Source organism: Symphodus melops (genome assembly GCF_947650265.1).
Source record: "Symphodus melops genome assembly, chromosome: 6".
In the NCBI taxonomy this organism is placed as follows: domain Eukaryota; kingdom Metazoa; phylum Chordata; class Actinopteri; order Labriformes; family Labridae; genus Symphodus; species Symphodus melops.
The window spans coordinates 21,080,700-21,106,704 of record NC_136696.1 but is presented as its reverse complement, the minus strand read 5'-3'; the positions used below and the strand labels follow the sequence as shown (position 1 = coordinate 21,106,704).

General features: G+C 39.6%; 4 protein-coding genes across 8 annotated transcripts; 3 read left to right on the top strand and 1 right to left on the bottom strand.

Moving 5' to 3' along the window:
* The first annotated feature begins 582 nt into the window (after nt 1-582).
* ldhbb (lactate dehydrogenase Bb) lies at nt 583-6,436 on the top strand. 4 transcript variants are annotated; one of them, XM_079345388.1, is made up of 8 exons: nt 583-651; nt 2,747-2,883; nt 3,893-4,010; nt 4,241-4,414; nt 4,504-4,677; nt 4,806-4,923; nt 5,391-5,514; nt 5,956-6,436. In XM_079345388.1, exons 2-8 carry the CDS (start codon nt 2,755-2,757, stop codon nt 6,121-6,123), a joined length of 1,005 nt encoding a protein of 334 aa, XP_079201514.1. In that variant the 5' UTR covers nt 583-651; nt 2,747-2,754; the 3' UTR covers nt 6,124-6,436. The 4 variants fall into 4 exon arrangements, with proteins under 4 accessions (XP_079201514.1, XP_079201516.1, XP_079201513.1 ...); XM_079345390.1 differs by having other exon boundaries at nt 647-712; XM_079345387.1 differs by lacking the exon at nt 583-651 and adding an exon at nt 2,203-2,403.
* Nucleotides 6,437-10,017: 3,581 nt separating this feature from the next.
* On the bottom strand, nt 10,018-12,331 carry golt1bb (golgi transport 1Bb). Its single transcript, XM_079346242.1, has 5 exons — nt 12,142-12,331; nt 11,120-11,211; nt 10,853-11,031; nt 10,689-10,770; nt 10,018-10,550 (listed from the first exon to the last, which is right to left on the bottom strand). Exons 1-5 carry the CDS (start codon nt 12,164-12,166, stop codon nt 10,512-10,514), a joined length of 417 nt encoding a protein of 138 aa, XP_079202368.1. The 5' UTR covers nt 12,167-12,331; the 3' UTR covers nt 10,018-10,511.
* A 708-nt stretch (nt 12,332-13,039) lies between these two features.
* On the top strand, nt 13,040-18,885 carry slc35b4 (solute carrier family 35 member B4). Its single transcript, XM_079346936.1, has 10 exons — nt 13,040-13,337; nt 14,010-14,123; nt 14,219-14,321; nt 14,413-14,462; nt 14,854-14,935; nt 15,122-15,182; nt 15,453-15,562; nt 15,680-15,755; nt 15,839-15,914; nt 16,560-18,885. Exons 1-10 carry the CDS (start codon nt 13,261-13,263, stop codon nt 16,807-16,809), a joined length of 999 nt encoding a protein of 332 aa, XP_079203062.1. The 5' UTR covers nt 13,040-13,260; the 3' UTR covers nt 16,810-18,885.
* A 490-nt stretch (nt 18,886-19,375) lies between these two features.
* LOC306825307 (uncharacterized protein) lies at nt 19,376-25,690 on the top strand. 2 transcript variants are annotated; one of them, XM_079345973.1, is made up of 9 exons: nt 19,376-19,934; nt 20,860-22,399; nt 22,477-22,591; nt 23,050-23,230; nt 23,351-23,365; nt 23,598-23,681; nt 24,315-24,385; nt 24,826-24,961; nt 25,046-25,690. In XM_079345973.1, the coding sequence occupies exons 1-9, from the start codon at nt 19,857-19,859 to the stop codon at nt 25,067-25,069; spliced, it is 2,244 nt and encodes a 747-aa protein (XP_079202099.1). In that variant the 5' UTR covers nt 19,376-19,856; the 3' UTR covers nt 25,070-25,690. The 2 variants fall into 2 exon arrangements, with proteins under 2 accessions (XP_079202099.1, XP_079202100.1); XM_079345974.1 differs by lacking the exon at nt 23,351-23,365 and having other exon boundaries at nt 19,377-19,934.
* The last annotated feature ends 315 nt before the right edge of the window (nt 25,691-26,005 follow it).

The window sequence follows — 26,005 nt, the reverse complement described above, 5'->3', positions numbered from 1 at the left end:
AAGTCATCCTCAGATGTATTTTATTCTTTACACTGCAGTGTTTAGCAAGCTTTTGTTCTAGACAGTATTTTAGATTCTTTTCTTATAGAGCCTTTTATGGAGAGTGTCACTTACAGAGCTCGGATGGCTGTCACATGTGCTTCTACAGAGCTATGAAGTATTTTTGTTTCCTGCCATGGATCCAGGCATGGTGAAAAAAAGTCATATATTTCTGTCAAAAGTAACGTTCATTTATATTGTTTTCTTTGGTTTAAATCTGAACAGAATGGGACTACACACACTTGTTCACCAACACACCTTTGTATATGCCATCCATTAGCTGTGTTCTCGTGGTTTTAGTTCATATGTACAGATCTATTTTTGACATCATCAGAACCCCCACAGGGCCGGACCCCAACGTTGATCAAATGAATTGTGTTTTATTTTGTTTTTCTTTAATTTGATGTGTGGAGCCATTTTTGGCCTTTTGTGTTTTATATAACAGGAAATAAGACTTGTTAAAGTGAAATGTTGTACCAGCTGCCTGAGGTGACCCTTGGAGTGCCACACAGGGACTTTGTAGGGATGGAGAGGCTTAGCCAATTAAAGCCAGTCCACTTCAGCCTGAGAACAGCAGGAAGAGGAGCAAGCACAGCGCACAGCACAACAAGGGTGAGTCTTCCTGTTGTGTTGGAGAAAGAATATTTGCATCCAAAGTCACTGGACCATCAAGGTGGGAGATGAATAGCTATGCATTTTATTGTAATGTGGAAGTTTGAAATAAGTGGAGGAGGCAAATATGTCCAAACTTCATTTTAGGTTTTCTGTGCAATTTGTTGTAATTTATGTTTTACGCATTTTGTTAGCAAGTGACAACAGTGTCAGTTTAGTTTATTGTTTCTGCTCCTCAGGCTTTCTGCACTTCTTGTATAGAGTTCAATCAATCTGTATTCATTTCATTGTTTGTGAGTTTGGTGCCTCTTTTTGCAGAATCACAAAACAAATGCATCTTAATTGTCTGTTAGCTGGATACATTTTTCATAGCAGCCTCCAGTTTAATTGGTAGTTAAACTGGTTTAATTACCAGTTTAAGTGGTAATCTGCAGGGACACTAAAACGAACTAGAAGTTATATTCTGGAGAAGATCATTAATGCAATGACATCCAAATACACTTTAATCTGGGTTTCTGTAGCTCATTGAATGATTACCCATATAGATGGAAGAGAGGTTGGACCATCACAAAAATCCTTCGATTCAGTTTGAAAACCTACCGTAATCTTTTTTTCACTCATTGCATCGTCTTGTGTTTTTCCTGTACTATAGTAGCAACGTGAAAGTGAAGAGGCTTTCAGATGGCAGTGAATGTGTGGTCTGCATGTTGTCTGTGTTCAAGCTGAAAGGAGACTCACTCTCTCTCTCTCTCTCTCTCTCTCTCTCTCTCTCTCTCTCTCTCTCTCTCTCTCTCTCTCTCAGTCCCATACAAACATCCAAGAGGAATAAAAACAATGCTCTGATTAAATTAACGTTTTTTTGAAGACCTCAGGTACAACTGTTGCTGCCGGTGTTGTTTTATTTGTGACCTTGCAGACTAAGCAACTCTGTTAGCCGCTTGTGTTTAGATGCTCTGAGAGAATGACGCTTTGTCTTGGTAATCCCAATTCGCTCAGAGCTAATGAATGTGAAAGAGTAAAGAGAAATAGTTCATTTTTCTAAGTTTACAAAAACATGATCAGGACCTCTCGACTGACACCTTGTGCTGCAAACATTTAAACTTGCAGCAGTAGTCTCTATCTGAGAGCAGTTTGAAAGACAGCATTGTGCCTCGTGTGTGTGTAAATGTCTGCAGCATGTTAAGTAAGAACAATTCTAAAATTAAAAGCATCTTAATCATGCATTATTCATTTCTGCCTGTCACCGTCAAGAGTTGCATTATTATAGCTGCAGTACAGGATCGTGAATTACACTGCACTTGAAATACTGGGAAATCTTTCTTCAACTGTATAAAAGTAATCTGATAGTGTTCTTTGGATATATCCTATTAGATACGAGGTGAATGCTCATCTGTAGTTCACTTGCAGCAGATGGAGGCAGCGTTAAGGGATTACAGTAACTCCTTTAACAGTCTGCAGTCAGTCAAGTTCGACATCCGATTATAGTGCTCCGTCCTCAATTTTGGAAGAGGGGAGGAGGGACAGGAGTAGGCGCTCTGTGCAGCAAACAGCTCCCCAGTCTGGCCCTGAGTCACATGTGCTCTGTGCTACCGCTTCAGACTGGTACCTGCCTCGACTGTCAGTGTCTGTGGGAGGTGTTGTGGATGCGGGGTGGACGCAGCTCTGTGTAAACACCTTAGGTATCCCTACAGATTGCCATGCTGATTACATGTTGGTATTTATACCTCACAGCTCGGAGCGTCGCCGAACACTGCAAGTATTATTGCTCTTTCTGTGTCTAGCTGCGTGTCTTTTCAAGGTGATCTTCAGTGGGGCTGAGACTAGTCAGAGGGGTGTCTCTTTTTTTTTTTTCTTGTGATACATTTAGATGTCATGCTTCCATTAGTGCTGCTAAGAAAAATGTCAGTCTTCATTTGTAACCCCCTTACACTCAGAATATAACATGCAGTGTTCTAAATGCATTATTTATGACGTCTGAGCAGGCAGCCTGCTCACTGGATGCAGGACTGACTCCCTGAGTTATATGTAGTGTGTTCTTAACTTGTCTACAGTCAATCTGCTCCCTGACTTTTCTCTTCCTTTTAACTCTCCTCAGCTCTGAAAATGGCCTCAATTCTGCATAAACTGATGACCCCACTGTTCAGAGGTCCTTCTGAGCCCCCCAGGAACAAAGTGACAGTGGTGGGTGTGGGCCAGGTTGGCATGGCTTGTGCTGTCAGCATCTTGCTCAGGGTAAGAGACCTGCTCTGCTCAGATTAACACCCTGCCTGCTGCTGTCACAGAACGGGGTAATACCAACATGTTGGTAGGCTGACACAGGATTAGCTATCTGTTGGTGTCTGATCTGACCTTCATCCTTAACTGAACCAGTTGAGGTGGTGATAGTGTCCGAAAAAAAACCTTTATGCCCTACATGGAGTTTCTAATGAAACTACTGAAAAGTTTAATCTGGCTTTGTTTCTGAGGCGGATGTTTGGCAGCTAGTGTCTAGTTGAACAGTCATTATAGCTGCCAGGTTACCTTGTTGATCCACTCCACAGGGAGAAATCCTTTCAACTCATTTGAAACAATCGAGTCATTATACTGTCTGCAAAACCGGCCGCTCTGTGAGCTCTGTGAGCTCTGTGAGCTCTGTGAGCTCTGTGAGCTCTGTGAGCACAGTTGTTTCACGAGTAAAGGAAAAGATGAGGTTTTCATTTGATAAAAAAAAAAGCAGTTAAATGTTTACTTGTTTAATTGAGCCCAAGAGCATCGGTTTGCAGACCTGTGATATTATTGGGCCAATATGAGCTTATCACATACTGTATATTGATTCCAGTCAATATATTTTCTGATATGATTTAATGTGAAAACATTTAAAAGTACAAATAGTTTAAAAGTCTCTCAGCCCTGTCTACATCACATCTGTGGTCAGGACAATATTACGTTAACAATGTGCATTACTTTACATGCTTTTGATGTGTTTAAGTCAGCAGCCTTCTGAGTGCGTTTGCATAGTCACATTGATGCAAATTCAGACCACAACCGATAAAATAAAACAACCTTTGTGGAAAATGTTTTTTTTTCGAGGCTTTAACGATAACCCATGAGTGACTGTTTCCTTCAGAAATATTATTGTTATTAATATAATTATTGCTTTAAATACACTAACTTGTAACCTCAACTCCCAACTTTATTTGTTTCTGTTTGAGTGGACGATGAGTGGAAGCAGTGTTGTTCTGAACCTTTCTGATGTGTGCAGGAGCTGGCTGATGAACTGGCCCTGGTGGATGTGATGGAGGACAAGCTGAAAGGAGAGATGATGGACCTGCAGCACGGCAGCCTCTTCCTCAAAACCCCCAAGATAGTGGCAGACAAAGGCAAGTTCATTCCTCAGTCCTGCCAAAGAACATCTCAAAACAGTTGAAGTGTTTTCCAGTTGAAGCTTCCTTGCATTCAGGGTCACCACTGTTTTTTGCCTTTTTGACATTAAAACAGATCCTCAGCAGAAATGTGTTCGAGACACCCTGGTTTAGATTGTAATCTGTAAGGAAAGATTTCTGTCTCTCTTTACAAATGTAATCAGTCCCTTCCTCCTCTTCTCTTCCAGACTACTCTGTGACAGCAAACTCCCGCATCGTGGTGGTGACCGCTGGAGTCCGTCAGCAGGAGGGGGAGAGCAGGCTAAACCTGGTCCAGAGGAATGTCAACATTTTCAAGCATATCATCCCTCAGATCATCCGATACAGTCCTGACTGCATCATTATTGTGGTTTCCAACCCAGGTACTGTGTGTTTGTGCGAGAGAAAATAAAAACATGAAGATTTGTGCGTTAGGCAGTGTTCACCTTTTTAATCACAACGCTGTCAACAGTTGATGTACTGACATATGTGACTTGGAAGCTGAGCGGCCTTCCCAAGCACCGCGTCATCGGCAGTGGCACCAACTTGGACTCGGCCCGCTTCCGCTTCCTGATGGCCGACAAACTGGGAATCCACGCCAGCAGCTTCAACGGATGGATTCTAGGAGAACATGGAGACACCAGCGGTGAGGATTTGTGGAGTTTCTGTGCTGCAAACGGAAAGAATCCCAGCATGTTATTGACAGAAAACAATTTGCAGACTGCGATGTGAGACGTAGGTAGAAAAAGGCTGATGATTTCTAAATGTCTTTAGTGCCTGTGTGGAGTGGGACCAATGTGGCTGGAGTCAACCTGCAGACGTTGAACCCGGACATTGGAACTGATGTTGATGATGAGAACTGGAAGGAAACCCACAAGATGGTGGTGGACAGGTAAACAAGAGTTTGCATGGACTTCTTCTATTTTCTAATTAGCTGTTGTTGTTTCTCCCTTCAGTTGGTTTGAGAGCTCAGTGTTGAACATAATGAAGGATGATCATCCATTTTTATTATTATAATTAATGTGCTGAAATGATTTGTTTGATGCAGCTTTAAATGTTTACTTCTCTACATATTCATTTAATTTATGGGATTTAACTTCAGTGGAGAAAAGTAAATCATTTCTAATGTTGTGTCAACTTACAAGATTTTAAATAAATTGATCATTGTAAATCAAAACAAAAGGAAATCTATGTATATAACTGTCATTGAGGAAATAAAAACATCAGTGACCTCTTCTGCAGCTGTTTTTTGGGGAAATTGTTTAAGTTTTATCTGTTTAACTTTAAAACTTATTTGACAATTAACATTATCAGTCTTTAAACAATTCTATTGCCGTGTTTGTTTGTATAATCTCTCAGTGCCTATGAAGTGATCAAACTGAAGGGTTACACTAACTGGGCCATCGGCCTGAGCGTAGCTGACCTGACAGAAAGCCTCATGAAGAACCTGAATAGGATTCATCCCGTTTCCACCATGGTGCAGGTAAGGCCTGCTTCACCGACACAAATCTTATTCACATGTCAGAAACAATCTACATCTTACATTTAAGCATAAATCCATTCATAACATAATAATGCATTTACCTGCCAAAGCTATGATGCTTCTTAAAAGTGTCTGAAAAAGGGTTTAATAAAATGAGCTGAAAGATATTTTAACGACTTAGCATATATTTTTGTTTCTCTTGATTTATGGTGAAAAATGACAGCAAAGATATTCTTATATGCTTTAATTAAACCTCCCTATGATTTAAGGTTTAATAATAAGGCAAAAAACAAATGTACTTCAAGTGACTTCAAGCTGTTTGGGTATATCTATTTTTTGAGCTGATGAATACATTTGATTGAACCTTACTTTCTTTCCCAGCTGACACTTTTTATTCAGTTGTTTGTCGACACACACTGTAAGCTTGTTCTTCTTGTGCAGGGCATGTATGGAATCAGTGACGAGGTGTATCTGAGTCTGCCCTGTGTGCTGAACGGTGGAGGCGTAGCGAGTGTGGTCAACATGACTCTGAATGACGACGAGGTGGCTCAGCTGCAGTCCAGTGCCAACACTCTGTGGGACATCCAGAGGGACCTGCAGGATGTGTAACAGAAAAGCAGGGGGCGCTGTAGTTGCACCTTTCTGACTGCTCTTCACCCACAGTATTAACACACTGCAGTCACAGAACACCAGGTGGCTCCACCTTCCACACTTTGAATCCCACCGCCCTCTGTAGATTCACAGGCGTTCAGCGGGTTTTAATCTGATCAGATTTAGCTGTAGGTGTCAGTTTATACAGAAAACAAATGTGACATCGACTGGGTGAAATGATGCTCTGACTCATCAGTCCTCAGCTGTGATGCAGTGTGAGCCACTCATGTTTCTCTGATATGTAATTAAAGAAAGTTTGTTGGTCCTTGAACAGTAAGAACGTGTGTGCTGTTATTCAGTGATAAATTCAATGCATCCATTTTTATTCTTAAACCAAAAATCCTAAAAGATTAATGATCTCCTGATGGAATCTGCAGTTGAAGTTTTGTTAATTAAAGGCAATGAAGAGAATATATAATCCAAGAACAATTACAAACTACACAGCATTTGTAGCTCTTTCTCTGATAAGATTCAGGACTTGATTTAAGCCTGAAGAGATTGGAAAATAAATAATTTGAACCCTTTTGTTTACTTTTGTCAATAACAATTAAAAATGACAAAATGCTATCCTAAATTGCTTGAGTTTTATCAACACAGCTACTCTGAAGCAAAATTAATGTTGTTTTTCTTACCCGACATATACATAATATAATAGCTTTGTAAGCTCCTCATCCTTGTCCATCATTAGATAAAATAAAGTACTGAAAACCATAACAGATGAAGAGCGTGAGATAACATTGTTATAGATATTAGATATCCTAGTATTGGATTAAAAAGTTTGGTTTATGTTATTATTTTTTATTCTAGGAAGGCATTTAAGTAACCAGGAAGCAGGAAACCCAGGTTACATGTCAGGATTAAAACTCCATCTCAGAAAATGACCTTAAACTGGCATCACCATAGAGGGTTCAGGCTGTCGTTACTCATCAAAGTCGCCGTGTCTCCTCTCCCGATGACCCCACTGTGGACAGTGTGATGACGAAAACTGAATGGTGATAATCCCTGTGTGGTGTGAATAACTTAATTGTTGCCCCAAGCTGACACAGACCCTTTTTGGATAACAAGTTGTACATGTGTAAAAGGAAATCCCTTTACACTAACTTGATCAGCACTTCAGTGCAGAAATACATCAATGGCACCGCTTACACTTGTACAATCATAACTCACAGACGAGGACAGGGAATATTATTTATATAGCACATTTAATTACAAGCAATAAATAACGTGAAAATACAACAATAAAGAAAACAATGAACCCTGATATAGTATCACAAAAAGTTAAAGTTCTTCCATTGCTCATCTGGATTAATATCTGGTTGACCTCCATCTGTGAAAGAAAAGAGGTTAAAAAATGTGATACCATGGAGCACAGTAATGGCGATATCGTTTGAAGGATTTTTACCTTCTATCACAGCGCGTTGCAGAAGATCCAGAAGAAATGAGGACAAAGACGATCCCGGTCCATCTCTGGCCTTGTTGTAAGTAGCTTCAAAGAAGCAGCAAGCAGAGACAAATGTAAAAGGAAAGTACAACACTGCACATCCAAAATAAAAAAAATCATGAATAACTCTCCTCACATCCAACTCTGACCAAACTCTTTTCATTCACTTCTTTCCAAAACAGAATTCAGAATATTAATATGTGTTACAGTTTTATTCATAAATATTAACTAATTGAGGTTTCTGTCCATAGGATTATAGTTTTCCCTCATTACACCATGAGCGGCAGAGATTCACACACCTAAACGTAAAGTCTCCCCCTCCTCTCTTGTGGTGCGCACCAACACTGAGCGCTGTCCTTCTGTAACAGATCAGCATCCAAATGATTTCTCATCAATTCAAGGAGACAGCTCAATCACAAAAAACAAAGCCTTTGACAGTTTACAATGTTTTTTACAGATCTTACGTGCTCCTGTTAGATATAGGATGGCCTGAGGAGTCCAATTTCTCCGCTGAGGGGTGATTCAAAGTTTTTTGTTACATTCTTATTCATTAATGTTTTTTTCAGCTTAAATGTGAAAAAAGAGAAATTCAGCTTTAATCTACCTGTGGTGTACTCCAACACTGAGGGGTAACTAATGTCACCATAAGCAATATGATGATCGGAGACATTGTTGAACTGTTTAAAGACATGAGGAGTAATGTAAACACTCATTCTACAAATACTGGATAAAGAAAGAAGAGTTGTAAGCCTAAGCCTACCGCTACTGAAATGTATAACACTTTGTTAATAAGCTGTAGACAGATCTACTTACAATATGTTGACAACTGTTTTACTGTACCACATTGTCAGTCATTATCTGTCAGTATCTCAAAATCCACTTGCTTAAGGGCCTCCACGAGAAGAAGAATTAGATAGAAAAACTGAGTTCAGCTTAATAGCTATACAATTTAGCAGCTAAATAGATAATGAAAAAAAATGTAAAATGTAAAAATGTCATGGATGTTTTAACTGGAACAGGCTAACTTACAAAATAAAAAGGACTCAGACTTACATGGTTATTAAAAGTGAAATTGTAGAAAAACTTAAACAGACACAGAGAAAATTGTAGCTTACCTTCAATTGTTGTGATTGATTTGCTCTTGTGCAGGCTGCAGCTTGTGTTTAAATGTCTGATTGGCTCCTGCTCCACCAAGAAAACCACCTCAGCTTAAACCGTCACTGATGAGGCTGACAGGTAGCTTATTTACATCTCATGGTGTTACTTCAATTGATCAGTTTGACAGGTGTTGTTAAAACTGTCACTGCTCGTTAAGAAACGTCTAAGACAGGATCGCCACGTGATGACGTCAATGGAGAGGTTTTTTGTGAATGAAGTTGAAGTGATGACAGAAGTGTTTCAATGAATATGTGGGTGTGTAGACACCTGCGAAGTGCCGCAAACTGGCGACTAAAAAACACATCAATTAGTGATTATTTACATGTTTCTTTTAACAGCTGTCATATTAAAAGTAGGCGTATAGACATGTCTCTTGTGTGAAGGTAAGCAACTTAATATGAAGATCCTAACGGCACATCTGATATTAACTTTTATTACAAAATAACTAGTTTGAAAATACCCAAACCTCATCATGACAAGAATCCAGGAGGTTGGCTTCAGACCAGCCCCAGTTACTACCATATTAGAGGACCACAAGTTTTTCCATTTCAGGCCTCATTGTTTTGGCTCGACTTATTTTACAAGATTAAGGGACTTTTACACCGTCTTGTTGCCTTTAGACAGAGCTTCTTTTGACACCCTCCTTTTCGCCACACTACTGTTTTTGATCACCAATACAATTCCCTTGTATGATATGTAAATGTGCTTAGCAATAAAAACTATTCTGATAAAACAATGAATGCGGTTTTGTAAATAGGAATACATATTGTACAGTAGTGGCCGACAGATGTAGCCTAATGGTGCAAATCTTCTAATCCAAGAAAGTTCACAAATTCACATTAAACCATTGCATTCTCAGATTTCACAGTTTTAACAATATTTTTTTTTAAATAAACTGTCATTGTTTGACTATTGTTCAACACACATGCTTCATCGAATTTTCTGATTGTAAATACAAAATTGTTGAATTGACAAGACACATTAGAAAACAAATATATAGGACCTTAGAAGATCAGACGAGGGTATATTTTAATAATCAGAAATATTATTAAAATAAACTATCATATAAAATAAATCTTGTAGTCCCTGAATTTAAATGTTTGACTGAAATATTGCATCTGAAATTGGGTTCTCAAAAGGATATGTGTAATCTTAAGCTGCAGGTGTCGGTCCCTACAGTATGATAGGACTGTTGTAATGCAGCGTTTCATGTAACAATGCGATCTTTGGTGCCAAAAACACAAAACAAAACATAAAAAGCCACACTTTAATTCAAGTATGCACTTACAAAAGCTACAGTAAAACAGGTTTTTTTTCACAACAGTTCATCTTTCTTTACCAAAGTAACATTTATCTCAGCGTTTAGACATTTAATATTCATGTACAAAATATCAGTAACACCTCATCGAGGAACTCAGTGAATGTTCAGGCACATGATCCGGAGGAGTGGATGCTGTGAGGCACTCCCGACTCTCTAAAGAGTTAAACCAGTGGTCCATTATCTGTCTATAAATACCAGACTGGAATCATACAAAATGGGAGACCGGCTTCCAGCTCTTAAAATAACGTAAACAAAAATCTCTTGGTAACAAATATCATGATGTCAGTCAATTGTCCATTGATACGCAGGAAATAGAACCCTTCACAGTTCTGGAGTGTTAATGAACAAAATAATGAAATAATACAGTCACTGTTAGGAAATGTGATAAATACAGAAACTCTCCTTCCACAGGAAAATAGCCCGCTGTTATACCATGGTGTTGCTCTCACCAATTTTATCCACCAGCTGAAAGAGAAGAGAGAAAGACATGCAACACATTGATGTGTGATTTTCCTTTACAAAGAGCCTGTCAATAAAATAACAAAGCTTATGATCACAATTATTCATAAATGTGTGATTCATTGACTGTCTGGGTTTACTTACTGAACTGATTCCAGGAAAGCTAAGTAGGGATCCGAGCACAGGAACTCGTCGGATAAATCCAACAGCCACTGGGAAGAATCCTCTGTTAAAAAGAAAAGTTGTCAAAAAAATGCAACTTTAACCATGTAAACAAAGACAGTGTTTATCTTGCAGAGAAAACCTACCTGAATAAAAGGAAGAAACCGTAGATCTCTAAAACAACACCAACGATCGGCCAGCCGATCAGAACCACAACAACTCCTCCTAGAAAGAAACTTGTGGCTTTAAATTTGTGTCTCTGGAAGAAGAACCTGAACGTTCTCTCCAGGCCGATGACGAATGACAGGCCTGACACAAACAGAATCTGCAGAGACAAGACGTGAGCACAGGTGTGACATTCATCATGTCAAATGAGGGAGGTATCACAAAGTGAAGTGATAGTATCAACTCACATTTCCAATGGCGAGGAGAGCCTTATCAAAAAACAGCATCATGCCGAAGAAGAGGAAAAACACACCGAACCCGGTCAGCCCCATCCCAATCTCTGCAGGGTTTAACAAATACAAAGAGTTGTCACGATGAAAACAGCAGAAACTGACAGAATACATCTTAAGAGAAACAAAGACGGACAATGATGAAGACCTGGAGTTAGTAAAAAATAAAAGTAACATAATTTACATATGAAGCAAAACTATTTTTCTGTTGGGCAGTGGGCCCATCAGAGAATAAATCTTCATAGAGGCAAATAAGGTGGTGGACACCTTTTTTAAAACATGCACAGCTCGACAACTTGTGAAATGAAAAACTATTTTTCTGGGCCAGTATATATGGTTCCCTATCATGCCATGTAGTTCAACAGGATGGAAATTACACACACATATATATACATGTATATATATGCATATGTACATGTGTACATATACGTATATACATATACATGTGTGTGTGTATATATATATATATATATATATATATATATATATATATATATATATATATACACACACATATATACATATATATATATATGTATATACACACATATATATATATATATATATATATATATATATATATATATATATACACATATATACATATATATACACATATATGTATATACACATATATATATATACATACACACACACACACACACAGGAACTTGTAACTTGTGTTCTGCTGTAGGTATTAATTGTACCGCTCGTTTTTTAAAAGTATTGATTTTGGTGATTTAGAGTAATTACTGTGTTAATGTGAAAAAAGTCGTTGTTTGTTTTTTTTTTAAAATACCGCTAGTTGATATAGTTTATGAAATATGTCTTAATTTAATTTAAACCATAAATGCATTACAGAACAGCTACGTGACGTAGGATGCTCTCAGCCAATTGCACTGGAGCTGCTAACCTCACACAAATCTGCATCTACACGTTCCAAAGATAAAGAAGGGTGAAGTCATTCAAACGAGTCTTACTTTGTGAATCCGTGAGAGAAATCATTTTGGCAGCAGCTGGGGGGATTTTCCAAGTCACACAAAACGACCTGAACCTTTGGCTTTAGCCGCTGTTAGCGCTCACGGACGCTGGATGCTACAGAAGCAGCAGAGACACAGGCGAAGCTAGCGGGTGGTTACGTCGCCACGTCTTCTGGTGCCACGCAAAAAAACGTAGCCTACCGAAGATCGTCTATTCAGGCTGATAGTTTATTATATTTCTAACTAGTAGTCCTTACCAAATATTGAATGAAGTAAGGTTTTTTTTTTCAAGTCTATGGTCCGGTAAATGTTTGTGCTTGATGTGTAAGTATTGCTGATACGAAAAAAAAATAGAAATTATATTTTACAAATATATATTTTTTTCGTGAAGATGTTTATAGTGTACGTTGTCAATATTGACATGTTAGTAGACATCGTAGACATGCACTGGATCAGAAGTAGTGTATTGTCTTTTGTCCAAAAGGTGTTCAATAAAGTGTCTGATAGATGTATTTCATTAATATCAACAGTCTATAATTTTATTGACAAATACCTGTAAGTATGAAAGGTAACGTGAAGATACGCATTTTAAACAAACAAAAAAACAGATTGTCTTTATTTGCCTCGAAACTTTTGGGTACCCAAAAACTTGAGAAGAGTAAGAGATCTTCACATTCTTTTGAAGAAATTATCTTATCGAGCACGTTCGTTTGCGTGTAGTGTATGCGCAGGGATTGCGCAATAAAATCATCCCTCTAAACTCTTAAAATGTGTTAATTTCCACATATATTTCCACATATGTTGTACCATACATATTATTAAAATGTTATAGAAATATTCAATTATTTCCTTTTAAATCGGATCATGTTAAAACTTCTACTTAGCCTACAATTTTCTGATCATGTAAGGAAAAACTACTACTCCCATGAGCCCGTGCGTTGAGGAAACGCACTCCCTTATATATTTTTAGACGTGTTCAACTAGAGCAGGAGTTTGTGCAAGCAGAGAGACCTTATTCAAATCATAAGATGCTGATTATTTGCAGCTATGCATCTTTTTAAAACTCTCCTCATCAAGTGACACATTTTCTACCGAGTTGATCTCAGCAGTGAAAACAACATGGGGACAGCTTTTGCGATTTGTCTTGTTTTTATCGGATGCTGTAGTAATGTGGTGTCTCTGGAGCTGCTCGTAAGGTCAGTGTCAAACTTAGACTTTTTGATGAACTCTTGACGACTTCACTTGATAAAAGTTTTCACAGCTGCGACACATTTTGTCTCAGTTTTCCTCAACTATTTGTTTCTGTGTGTCGATATAAGGGTTTGTTATTGTGCAGTGATTCTACAGCTTGTTGTCACTGGTGCCTATGTGAACTTCTAAACTGTACTTCATAAAGAGCAGTTGCAAAGAAGGTTACATCTGCGATAAGACACAGACACGTTGTGCTTTAGATGTATTTTCTTATATAATATAGAGATGATGAGTGAAACCTTCAACTGCAGTAACAACAAAAGCTAACATCATTTATCTCCACTTAAGCATGAAAACCATTTTCACTGTCCTTAAACTAAATCACAACTACCTTAAGACCTTCTTTTATTTATTTGTTTTAGATATCAGTTGTGATCATGTCATTGTCAGTCTGTATGTAAATGCAAATGTAAGTTGAACCGAACATGTTAAAATCGTTTCCCTTTTTTAGAATAAATGATAAACAGATTCACAGACTGGAGGATAAATAAAAGAAGATAAAAAGATAGTAAAGCTTGAAGCAGCTGTGTTTAAGATCAAACACATCAATAATAAAAGTGTTATCTGGACTGTTATTTAACTAATTTGTTGTTTTTTTATTTATTTTTATTCTTCAGAGAGTTTCCAGGATGCGGAAACATTGTCACCTTTGCTCAGTTTGTTTTCATCGCATTAGAGGGTTTCATTTTTGAAACCAACTTTGGGAGGAAGAAACCAGCGATCCCCATGAGGTTAGGAAACACTTCATTAGTGGTTTGAACTTCTTTCAGCAGATTCGTTGTAAAACAACTCCTCGGACAAACATGTTATGTCTGTTCATTTTCAGCAACTATGTGATCATGGTGACCATGTTCTTCACCATCAGTGTGATCAACAACTATGCACTCAACTTTAACATCGCTATGCCCTTACATATGATCTTCAGATCAGTAAGACATGTTTGCTTTTTAACAATTTCTAATTCAAACCTCTGTCTCAGTGTGACCTGTCTGTTTGAGCTGCTATGTTGTTTCTCTGCAGGGATCACTCATCGCCAACATGATTCTGGGAATAATCATTCTGAAGAAAAGGTAAAGCACAGTCATCAGTCATAACTGAGAAAATAAAGTGAAAAAACATTTGTATTTAGGATGAAAAAGTCTGTGTAGTTCCAGAAAGAAACAAGAATATTTCAAGGAGGAATCTGGATTTTTAAGAAACTAAACGCAAGGTCTTAATATATCAAGAAAGACAATGTAGGTTACAAGTTTTACTTTTTAACTTTCTTCATTTAAAATTGTTTTATTGTGGGGGGGGGAGTTTTTTTAAAGATGCTGAAAGGCAACCAGAGTCCACCTGTTCAACAGTCTGATGACTGTCCCATTCAGAATAGGTTTTGAGTCTCTCTCTCTCTCTCTCTCTCTCTCTCTCTCTCTCTCTCTCTCTCTCTCTCTCTCTCTATCTCTCTGTCTCTCTGTGCAGGTATTCAATGAGTAAATATCTGTCCATAGCTTTAGTGTCAGCTGGCATCTTCATCTGCACCATCATGTCTGCCAAACAAGTGGTGAGTCGTCTGAGTCGACTTTTTATTTTCTCTGTGAATGTCTTTTCTTTTCTAACAGGACATCTCACTTTTTCTCTGCTTAGATTAAAGGGCAGCTTTCTCTTTGAAAATTTACAGTCTGCATCTCAGCCTGAACTTTGTATTTTTATGCATCTAGTTTTGCTTCGTTGCGTTCTTTCTCTGCAGAATGTGGCCAATGAGGAATCAGAAGAGCAAGGCTTTTCCGCCCTCATGCACTGGCTCGTAGGTGAGTATAAGTTGACATTTCAGTCACAGTAGGATGGTGAATGTTGACACACTCCTATTTATTGTATTTTTATGTGTGTTTCGCTCTTAATGTGTGTTTTTTGTTTGCACAGCACTTTAGTCAACCAAGGCTGTTTTAAATGTGCTCATGAAAGAAAGATTGATTGAAGTGTAGAAAAATGCGAGGAGAAATTCACTATAAACAATCAGCGGCATAAACATGATGTCAGTGAAGAATTTGTCTTGCTTTTGTTGGTTTCTGTCCCTTCAGGTATCGCCATGTTGACCTTTGCACTAGTGATGTCAGCGAGGATGGGCATTTTTCAGGAGACGCTGTACAAAGAGTACGGGAAACACTCCAAGGAGGCCCTTTTCTATAATGTGAGTTTCCTCTCTATCTAAAGAAAAGCTTGAAACATCTTGGGGGGGGGAGATGTAAGTTCTGTTATTCTATATAAAGTGAGATTCTCATCGTCTCTCGTTCCTCTTTGTTTGCAGCACTGCCTACCTCTGCCAGGCTTCCTGCTCCTTTCCACAAACATCTACAATCACGCCATTTCCTTCAGTCAGAGCAGTGAGTTTCATCACTTCATCCGCCCTTAACTTTCACTCTCTATCTTTCCTCACAGCTGTTCATACGTATCCTCTGTTTTTCAGCTCCTGTGGTTGTTCCTGTTGTCGGCCTGACGATGCCAATAATGTGGGTTTACCTGATAATCAACGTCATCACACAGTATCCTGTAAAACAGTTGTTCCTGCTTATTTATCCATTAAACCGTTTTTTTGATTTATTACAATGGTTCCCGAGAAGAAGAAGGGAATTCTCGTTGTCATTTGTATTCACCCAGTTTGTCTTTTCTGTGCGTGAAGTACAATTAAGTTCAGCATCTTTGGTTTCTAAAGTCAATCTACTTTTTCAACTGACTTCAGCTCACAGAGCAGAAACATACTGAACCTGCCACCAGTAAAACCACTGCTTCAATGTAGTCCATCACCACAAGTTCTGAATACGTAGATTCAATAGTCGGCTTTAAGCCACTAGCCCTTTTCAAAGTGCATTTTTATTCCGTAGCGTAAGCTCTGCCATCATTACATCTTAAGGTCTTCACTTCCCTAATGATGTAATATTGGTGTCCCAGCCTGTGAATCCACATTACATTTGGCGTTGCAGCAGTGCAGCAGTGCAGCAGGAGTTCCATATACACATAGTCAGACATGCACACACACACGTAGGTTAGAAGGTTAGACGTAGGTAAAGTATCATTAAAGACAGTATTACTGTAGACAAACAAGGAGCAGAAAGAAATGTTGTTTTTAAGGACGTTTTTAACTCGTCGTCTCAAACTCTTGTTACAGACTTTAACCAGTTCTTTTTCAGGTACGTGTGTATCCGTGGTGTGTTCATACTGACCACAGAGTGTGCGTCTCTGACCGTCACTCTGGTGGTGACCTTGAGAAAGTTCCTCAGCCTCATCTTCTCAATCCTTTACTTCCAAAACCCCTTCACCGCCTGGCACTGGGTGGGCACAGCCGTGGTGTTCCTGGGCACTCTGCTGTACACTGAGGTGTGGAGCAGTGTGCAGGCCGCTCTGCGTGGACCTGACCTCAAAGAGAAGAAGGCAGAGTGAGGAAGAAGAGACCGATCAAGGACCGTAAAACTTCACGTAATAGTCCAGGATTTGATTTACTTGAAATTACCCTGTCTTTATTTGGGACAGGTTTCAATAGGAATTATGTAAAAAAAAAAACATGGGAAGGGGAAAGACTATAAAACTGTAAATTTACACCAAAAACAATATTTAAGGTGGACAAAATCAGGACATTGGTAAACTAAATTACAAACCGGTCTTTTGATGTTGCTTTGTGATCAGCTCATCTCTGCCAACCTGCTGCACTGTGGGCGAGAGGGAGGACCCTTGTCAATATAATCACTAACAAGTACTGCGCTGTCCTATGAAGCTGTGAAAAGACATCTGAATGTGTAAAGCATATGTTAAAGCTCTAAAACAGTTCGCATTAGAGAGGGGGGAAAGAAAACATTTGTTTTCATAAATTCAACGTTTATTTCCGTCTCTAAAGGCAGCGTATGCAGCAGAGTTGTCCCTGTCCCTCCTGTCACTCACTGAGGTTTAAATGTCTTTAATCTTCATCCAGATCATCCTGCAGGAGACTGGAGAGGCAAAGCTCACATTCTGTGGATGCACACACACACACACACACACACACACACACACACACACACACACACTATTCTCCAGCTGATCTTGAACCTTCTTTCTTACACTGGTTCACAGACCAGCAGAGCACTGATGTTTAAGTTTATCTACATGTTGTTTGTCTAGCTGCTTTTTCTCCTTTTGATCTGCAAACTATGTCAACACTGCATGCAAAGAGGCCTGTTCTATTGGTCTAAACGTAGAGCAAAACCAGTAAAAGAGACTGGACCTAAAACTGGGCTGGGCTTTGATTTGAAGCTTTATGGTGAAAACACAATGCTGGACTCAGAGATTGTTTCTGGTTGACGATCCTGTGGGGATGCAGTAAAGTCTTTTTATACAAACACTCTACAGTTTGAATAATCTGGTGATATTCTTCATTTTTGATATTGTCAATAAATCCCAGGTAAAGACCAACAATCATCAATGTGCTAATTTGTATCTGAATGTGTCTGTCACCCAGCTCCTCCTGATGGATCTTTAAATGAACACTATCTATGAACAGTGGATGAAGTCTCTGCCGCTTCTTTTCAGCACTAAGAAGCTTGTTTACAAAATATTAGAGCGAGTTTCTTCCCATGAAAAACTTAAACTCGTTGCTTCAGTCTCTTTTCAGCATAAAAGCACTTTAAGACCACTAACAACTCCAAATGTGACGGAGATAATGCTGCTCTGTCCCTGCTTGATGTGTTGATAAATGATTGTTTGCTAATAGATTAACTTAAAGCGTAAACATTCAGAGCTGCAAATGTATCTAATGGAAAGAGAAATAATTAGGAACTTCTTTTATAATTAATAATTCGTCATTTTAAGACACATTTGTGAACATTGGATTTGTGTACAAAAAGTGGAGAATCTGTCTTTTTGATGCGACGTCATAAATCATTGACTGTTTTGAGGTTGGGACTGTTGCTTGGACAAAACAAGTTGGATGTGGTCACTTGAAAACCTTGGAGGAAGTTGTTGTTTCAGCTCCTTTTGTTTTAGTAATCTGCAGATTTATCGGTCATGAAAACACAGCCGTTAAGTCGAGGCCTGGTACAGTTTGCCAATGTGGTGTCCTCAACTTGCCTTAGGCAGGCGACATGTTAGTTGATCAAAATGTTGATTTTCTTCTTTAGGTAATCATTGCTTTGCAAACAGGATTACAGAAAGAAGTCAGACTATAACCAGCAGTGTTCGCTTTAGTTCATTAGCATTCAAAGATGCAGAATCATGGTGGGACTTTGTTTTGTCTGTAATGCTGTTTGAATATTAATGTTCTCAACTTGACAGCTTGTTTTCTCTGCAGTATTGCTGCGATGTAGACACAGAACACACTCGTGTGATGCTGAATGGAGAACATATTTGAAGACAGAGGGATTATTACTGAACTTCATGTCTTAGCTGTAACTGTTTTTCTGATGTGACAGATTGTTTCAGGTGTGTCCAACCATTGTTTGTTAATAAGAAACATTGTACTTGTCAATAAATCTCTGTTCTCCTTGCTCACTGACACTAACGTTATAGAATCAAGTTCAATGTATCTTAAGTGCAATTTGAGTACTGTAACCTAAGTACACTTCCTGCTGCTTTAGACTTTTATTTAAATATAAGCGAATAATTTGATAGTATTTACTTTAAAGATTAGGATTATTATTACTAAGTGTATTAAATAATAAGTATATGAAATACATGTGTGTCTCATTAATCAGCAGCAACTTAAAAGTAATGCACACATTTATGACTTAACAGTAATTATCTGTTTGTATGTCTTTTATTGTGAAATTGGCCCTTCCAAAGTTATTAGGTTGGGGGGTTTTTTTGTGCTTTTTTTTTAGCTCTATTTCAGTTTTCTTTTTTCTCTATATTTTTACTTTAGACTAACTGCACGAGAATTTAGCAAATGTGACTTCCTTTTTTATTTATTTCGAGTTCCTTGAATTCTTTTTCTTTTCTTTTTTTCTTTTCTTTTTTTTTTGGGGGGGGGAGGTATTTAATATAACATTTACCTTTTTTATTTTATTGCTAGTGCTTTTATCGAAATCTCTGAAGTTGTGTGATAATTTAGAAGAAAACAAGTAACATAAAGTGGAAATACATGATTAAAAAATGTTTAAATTTAACGTTAAATTCCACAACAGATGAATGCAGATTATAGTCTCTGTAGCTACAACATGAACATTTTGAAGTCATCGTACCCAAGCTAATTGACTGTTTAATTTATTGTATTGTGTTATTTAAGCAGGGACAAAATGTTCCTTTGTATCTTACGGGTTAGACCAATCAGAAGAGACCTTGTAAAGATTCATCCAATAGCTGCTGCTGTTGTTGTTGGGACCTTTAGCAGTGGCAGACAGTTAAAGCAGCAGGAGCTGATTGCAGTGAGCAGCAGTATTAAATCCACGCTTTGTGGATTAAAACATCTCCAGTGAACACACACAGCTGCTCGTGGTGTGCAGCTGCAGGTGTGTGTGTGGATGGGGGGAAACAGCCCGAGTCACTTCTCCCACGAGGAGGGAGAAGGTGGAGGAGTTACTTTTGTGAAGGGCATTCGGGTGAGTGGAAGCTCCAAACAGTGAGAAAGTGATCAATGGATTCAGTTTGCAAAGTCTCTCCAAACATGCCTTTCTTTCTTCTCGTGCGTGCACGAGCGTTATTAAATCCTCTACATACCGGGGAGATGTTTCAAACATTTAGTCTGACATATGTTCAGTGTTACTCTCTCCTCCCCAGGTTTGTTTTCACCAAGCATCAGATCAGTGCACTGCTCTCTGCTGTCTAGATAAGTTGTAGCATAAAAAAACAGTAGGGAAACAACTTCTATCTAACATGATGCAAACATGTCTACAAATCCCCACAACTATGACAAAGTCCAGCCTGTCCGTCTTTTTCTTGCTCCACTTTTCAGAAAACGTGTTCTCAAACAGGCCAGGTGGGTGACACTCCCACAGCGAGGTGTTTGCTCTGCTCTCCGAGGGCCTTCTCTCCGTAAACAATAAAGCGTGGTTCCAGAAAGCCCTATCCACATTCCCGTCCGACGGGGTGTGGTCATAACGCTTGATTTGCATTTAAAGCTACAAACTCAGAAACATCCTTCATTTAAATGCATATCAGAGCTCCCCCAAAACATGTCTGTGAAGTTTCTTGCCAAAAATTGTGCTCTGATCCTGTATTTTAGCACGCCTGTAAACCCCTCTGTTGTACAGGCTGTTTCTGTGTCTGTCGCTTCAAGTGTGAGTGAGCTGTGTCTGTCGCTTCAAGTGTGAGTGAGCTGTGTTTGACCACGCCCTTCTCTGGAGGGCTTCAGGGACTTTGGGCTTTCCTCGCTCCATGTCCAATATTAGTGTTTGAAAAACATGCTCGAGTGTGTTTTGCATGATATGTGACCTTGAAAGTATTTTAACTGTTTGATTGTTAAGTGCTATTTATACCTTTTCAAACAGGTGGAGGTCATAATGAGTGTTTCTCTTGTCTTGTCAGCTGTCAGATAAAGTAATCAACAGGATGAAGCAGTCGTCAAAGGTCGCTTTTCCTCGCTCACAGAATGAAAAACCCTCTCCACCTGTAACACAAACATCCACCCCAGTCCCTGCCCCTTCTGTTGAAGACCTGCTCCCTATTCTGACACCACCACCTCCATTCATTGCTGCTCCACCTCCTCAGGAAGCCCCATCCTCGCCTCCATCGGTGGCATCTTCCTTTCCTGTAAAACTCGTCCCTCCTCCACCTGTCACGTTTCACACTCTTCCTCCACCTGCAGAACCAAAGAGTCCACCTTCAGCCGACCCTGTCGTCTCAGCACCTCCTCCGCCTCCATCTCTACCTACTCCACAAGTAGAAGGACCTGTGGAGCCTCCTTCACCACCACCTCCACCCTCTGTGGAGCCAATATTACCAGAACCAATAGTTCCACCTGCTGTCGTACCTACCGTGGCTGTAACTCCACCCGAACCTTTCACTCCTTCTCTGCCCCCTGAAATTGTTAAAGAAACACCTTCAGCTGCAATCAATCCTGTTGAAGCTCCCTCTGTTCAACCTGTTCCCACACCTCCACCTGTGGAGTCACTCCAAGTCACCGCAACGCCAGCTGAACCTCCAACTCTTTTCGAACAACAAGTTGTAGCTCCCTCTGTTGAACCTGCAGTCTCACCTCCACCTGTGGACTCCCTCCTAACAGCTGTATCTCCACCTGAACCTTTAGCTCCATCTGTGCCCTCTGAACCCACACCTCCTACTGTTATTGAACCTCCTACTGTTGAACCGCTCATCCTTCCCCCACCTGTGGAGTCTATACCAGTCGCTGTTACTCCACCTGAACCATTAGCTCCATCTCGGCCCTCAGACCTTGTGACTCCAGCACCTCTGGATGCATTCGAACCAGTTGTAGCCCCCTCTGAGCCTGTCGTCCTACTTCCACCTGTTGAGACGTCTCCAGTTGATTTAGCTCCGCCCGAGTCTTTAGTTCCATCTCTGCCCCCTGAAATAGAGAAACCGACATCTCCAACTTTCACTGAACCTGTTGCAGCAGCTTCTTCTGATTCACCTGTTGAACCCGTTGTTCTGTTGACACCAACAGAGGAAAAAGTCCAACCTCCGATTACTGTTGAATTTACACCATCTGAACCAATAACTCCACCTTCTCCTGTTGATACAGCTCCGGTTGAAGTGGTAGTTTTATCCCCGCCAGAGGACATTAGCCTTGGGGAGCCCGAAGTGACACTTTTTGCGGTTGAAGAAGTGCCACCATTTGTGGCCCCGGCTGTAGAAGCACCACCACCCAGAGAACCAGAACCAGTCCCAGCACCACCTCCTGCTCCAGAGTTCACATCGCCACCCTTTCACTTTGTGGAGCTAGCCGTTGTTCCTGCTGATGCCCCTGTTAGTGAGCCTTTTGTAGAACCTCAAGCACCACCTCCACCTGATCCAGCTCCACCTGCTCAAGTGCCAACAGTTACCTTGTCTCTTCTGCCCGTCATTGAGGATGAAGCACCTGTCGCCTCCGTGCCTCCAGCCGCAGCAGGTAAGCTGATCACTGAGTGTAGCAGCCGTTTGAAATAATGTTGTGTTCTCAACAAATGTCTTTATTTTGGGGCGTAGCTTTGTCTTCGTCTCCTGAAGCGGTGGAGGAAGAAATGCGGCAGAAGATCAAAGAGGAGATGCAGAGGAGTCTGGAGGAGGAAATCAACCTGAAGAGGATGGAGCTGCAGCGACAGTAAGGACTATTAACTGTGATCAAGCATCTGCCATATCTTATTATGTGTGGGAATGTGTCTGATAAGATGCAGTAAGTTAAGATAACCTGTCAATGTTAAAGCATGAATACTCACTGTGCTCAGTTTTGGCACAGGTTTAGACTTGACTTTTACCGAGTTGTAAGTTAATCAACAGATTTAATAAATTAAAAATCGAATTAACTCTGAGAAAAGGGCAGTTGTTGTGAATCATGAGTTAAAGGTAACAGATGCTTTGGATTAAGTATTTAGAGCCATGGATAACTAAATAAAAAGGTACATCCATCCTGCAAAGGTTTCAGATTATAAACGGATGATGTCTGATTGGAAAATGTTAAAACAAAAACACTGCTTAAAATGTGATCTTGTGTGTTTCTTGTTTTCTGTCGCTGACTGTTTGCGCGCGTGTGTGTGTGTGTGTGTGTGTGTGCGCGTAAAGACTGGAGGAGCTGAGGGCTCAGGCTGCATTGGAAGCCAAAGCAGCAGCTCAGGCTCAGGTGGAGGAGCAGGTGAAGAAGACGCTGGATGGGGAGAAGTCTACTAACATGGAGAACCTGATGGAGGCCATCATGAAGGAGCGGATGAAAACAGAAGATCAGAGGCTCATGGTGCAACTTTACGTAAGAACAGCACGCAGGAATCGCCTGTACATGTGTCAGGATCTCTCTTTAAAACATGAAACTCTTCACTCCTCTTAATGTGGCTCTTTTTCTTTCTTTGCTCCCTTCGACTTGTTTCAGTGGATGGAGGTGAAGGTAAGATGGGAAAGGATTTATACATGCATGTCTCACTTTTTCACCTTCCTCCTGCTCTAATCTTCGTGAGCTGATGAAGAGTTGTGTGTCACTGAAAAAAGAAAAAACGTGAATTGTAGAGATTCAGTGTCAAGATCTGTCAAATATTAAACAATGATATGAAGGATTGGCATGAATAAATCTGGATTTAGGAGTGTCGTGATGTGACTTTAGACGTTTTAAACTCACACAGGCTCATCAGCTGGAGGAGAGAGAGAAAGATTTGAGGAAACGAGACGCTCTCTACAAGGATCATGTTGCCAAACTTGAAGCAAAGGTAAGCATTTCAGTGACTGTTGTTCCAAAGAGAGAAGATTTACATTTCATGTAATTATGCCAATGTAAAAAAAAAGGGGGGCCATAAATGACCATTTCAGGGCAGTTGTAAATTCTAACACTTAGAGTAATATAGCACCAGTAGTAACAAGTTTAAAAAGTTATGCCAACGTGAGCTAATCTAAGGTACTAATCTCTGCGGCAAAGAGAATCATCGGGGCGCTAAACTGGGCCTCTGTACATTTCTAATGAATGAATGACCTTTTATAGCAAGAAAATGTAGTCCCACTCAGCTGCTGATATGCTTTGTGTTGTTTGAGCATATTTGGTTCAAATTGGTCAAGAAAAGCAACCCCAAAAGTGCCTCCAGATTTTACAATTGATGTCCATGTACAGATTTACAGATCAAATATCCACAAACCTGTCAGGTTTACATTATGCTCATGTGGAGCTTTATTAGTGACGGTAAGAGGGTGATTGATACATTTTTATTTTCTGTCGTTTTTTAAGTAGTCAGAGGTGGCACAAAATAATTCTTTATACTCAATTTCCTCATCTCAGTGTTTCTTTAACAGTAACAGCTGCACTGTATAATGCCTCTAATATATTTTGACCTCGACCTTTGTGTTTTCAGTGCACTGCATTCTATAAAGTGACTGCTGAGAGCTTCCAGAAAGGAAAACAGGAGACCCACAACCGTTTTAAGTAAGTCACTGTGTCGCAGTGTTTGTGTAGATGCAATTATTATCTGCACATTAGATTTTCTTAGTCCTTTTTTCTCAGTGCTATCACAATATCTTTAAAATGTGTTTTGTTCAGTAAGTTGGTTTGCAGAGTGGACTAACATGTTACATCTCCCACCAAGGCGTCCTCTTTATTTTCAATTGTGTCACCTAAGTGAACTGTCTGGCGTACGTCACTTTAAGTTTCACATCAGCCGTCACCATGGCAATCAAAATGCAGACAAATAAAGTCACCCCAGTGTGTAGTTTTTAGAAATCTCCCTAGTTCTCTCTCAAAAAGTCTCGAACACCTCAGGATTTGACTGCCATTAAAGCTAATAATGGTCCTGTTTTGATTTTGGTTACCAGATTAAAAATGTTTTTTTCCCCCCTTATATTAAAATGACTTTGTTCTTCTCTTAGTCGTTTTAACATCCAGCCAGTGTGTGGAGACTTGCAGAGTCAGATTTTAAAATGCTACAAGGAGAACAAGGGGAAGACTCTGTCCTGCTCCAGCATTGCCTCAGCCTACATGCAGTGTGTGGACAATGCCAAGAAGGTAGGGCTAAATATACATCAAATGTTTTATGTCTTGGATTTCAGTTTGATGGTATTGTAACCCATTTCTCTCCCCTCGTTACAGAACAAATTGAGCCCTGGAGCTTAACACCACTTGATGAGGATGCGAGCACCTGAAAGCTTTACTGTTTCAGAAGAATCCACTTCAGCCTTTACTGGAAACAGTGCCATAAAACCCTCACACTGGTCTGGAAATGATTTCACAAACATTAGCAGCTTGGTCTCCAGCTTTGGTGTCATGTTTGCATCCTCTCTGGTTCTTGGGATCATTTGTTAACCAAATGTACTACAACGCTGATATGTGGATCATTGTATTTTAAGAGCTTGTGTTTGTCAGAAAGGCAAAACGTACAAAAAGAATTAATGCTGAAGTTGTGGGTTTGTTGGTTGAAATACAGTGAGGTGTTTTCTATGAGACAGAATATATACAGAAGGGATCTGTTGATCATGATGTACGTGTGCCTTAAAGTTATGAAATATTAAGTGTTCACAAATGCATGAAGGAATACTACAGCATAATGAGAGTGTGATGTATCAAAGTTTGTTTTCGGTTATTGTTACAATATTTCAGGGACTTTTTCTGGTGCATGGAAATAAATAAACATTCTTAATGAGCCCTGTTTTAAAAGTACATGAGGTGACCCACAGCAGAAGGGACCATCGTCTATAAACTACTTGCAACAATCACAATAAAAAGAAACACAATTTATCTTGCTCTTTTTGTTTATTTATTCTCCCTTTATTTTAGATGCGCACTTTGTTGTGTGGATTTGGGAAAAGCTTTTAGTGTGCGATTGGATCTTAATGGTCAAAACATTGAGAATCATCACTCGGGAGTTATAAAGACTCAACAAGACCACTTGCAGAACTGTCTTTTTTCCTAAAAATGGGCCAACTAATGAATAGAATAAAAGTAATACAGACATGCAGACTATCAAAGTTTTACAACTTCTACAGAATATCATCTTAAAAATAAGGCCCAGACTTAAATAGTCTCCAGTAGAGGGCGTCCTGTCTTTGATTG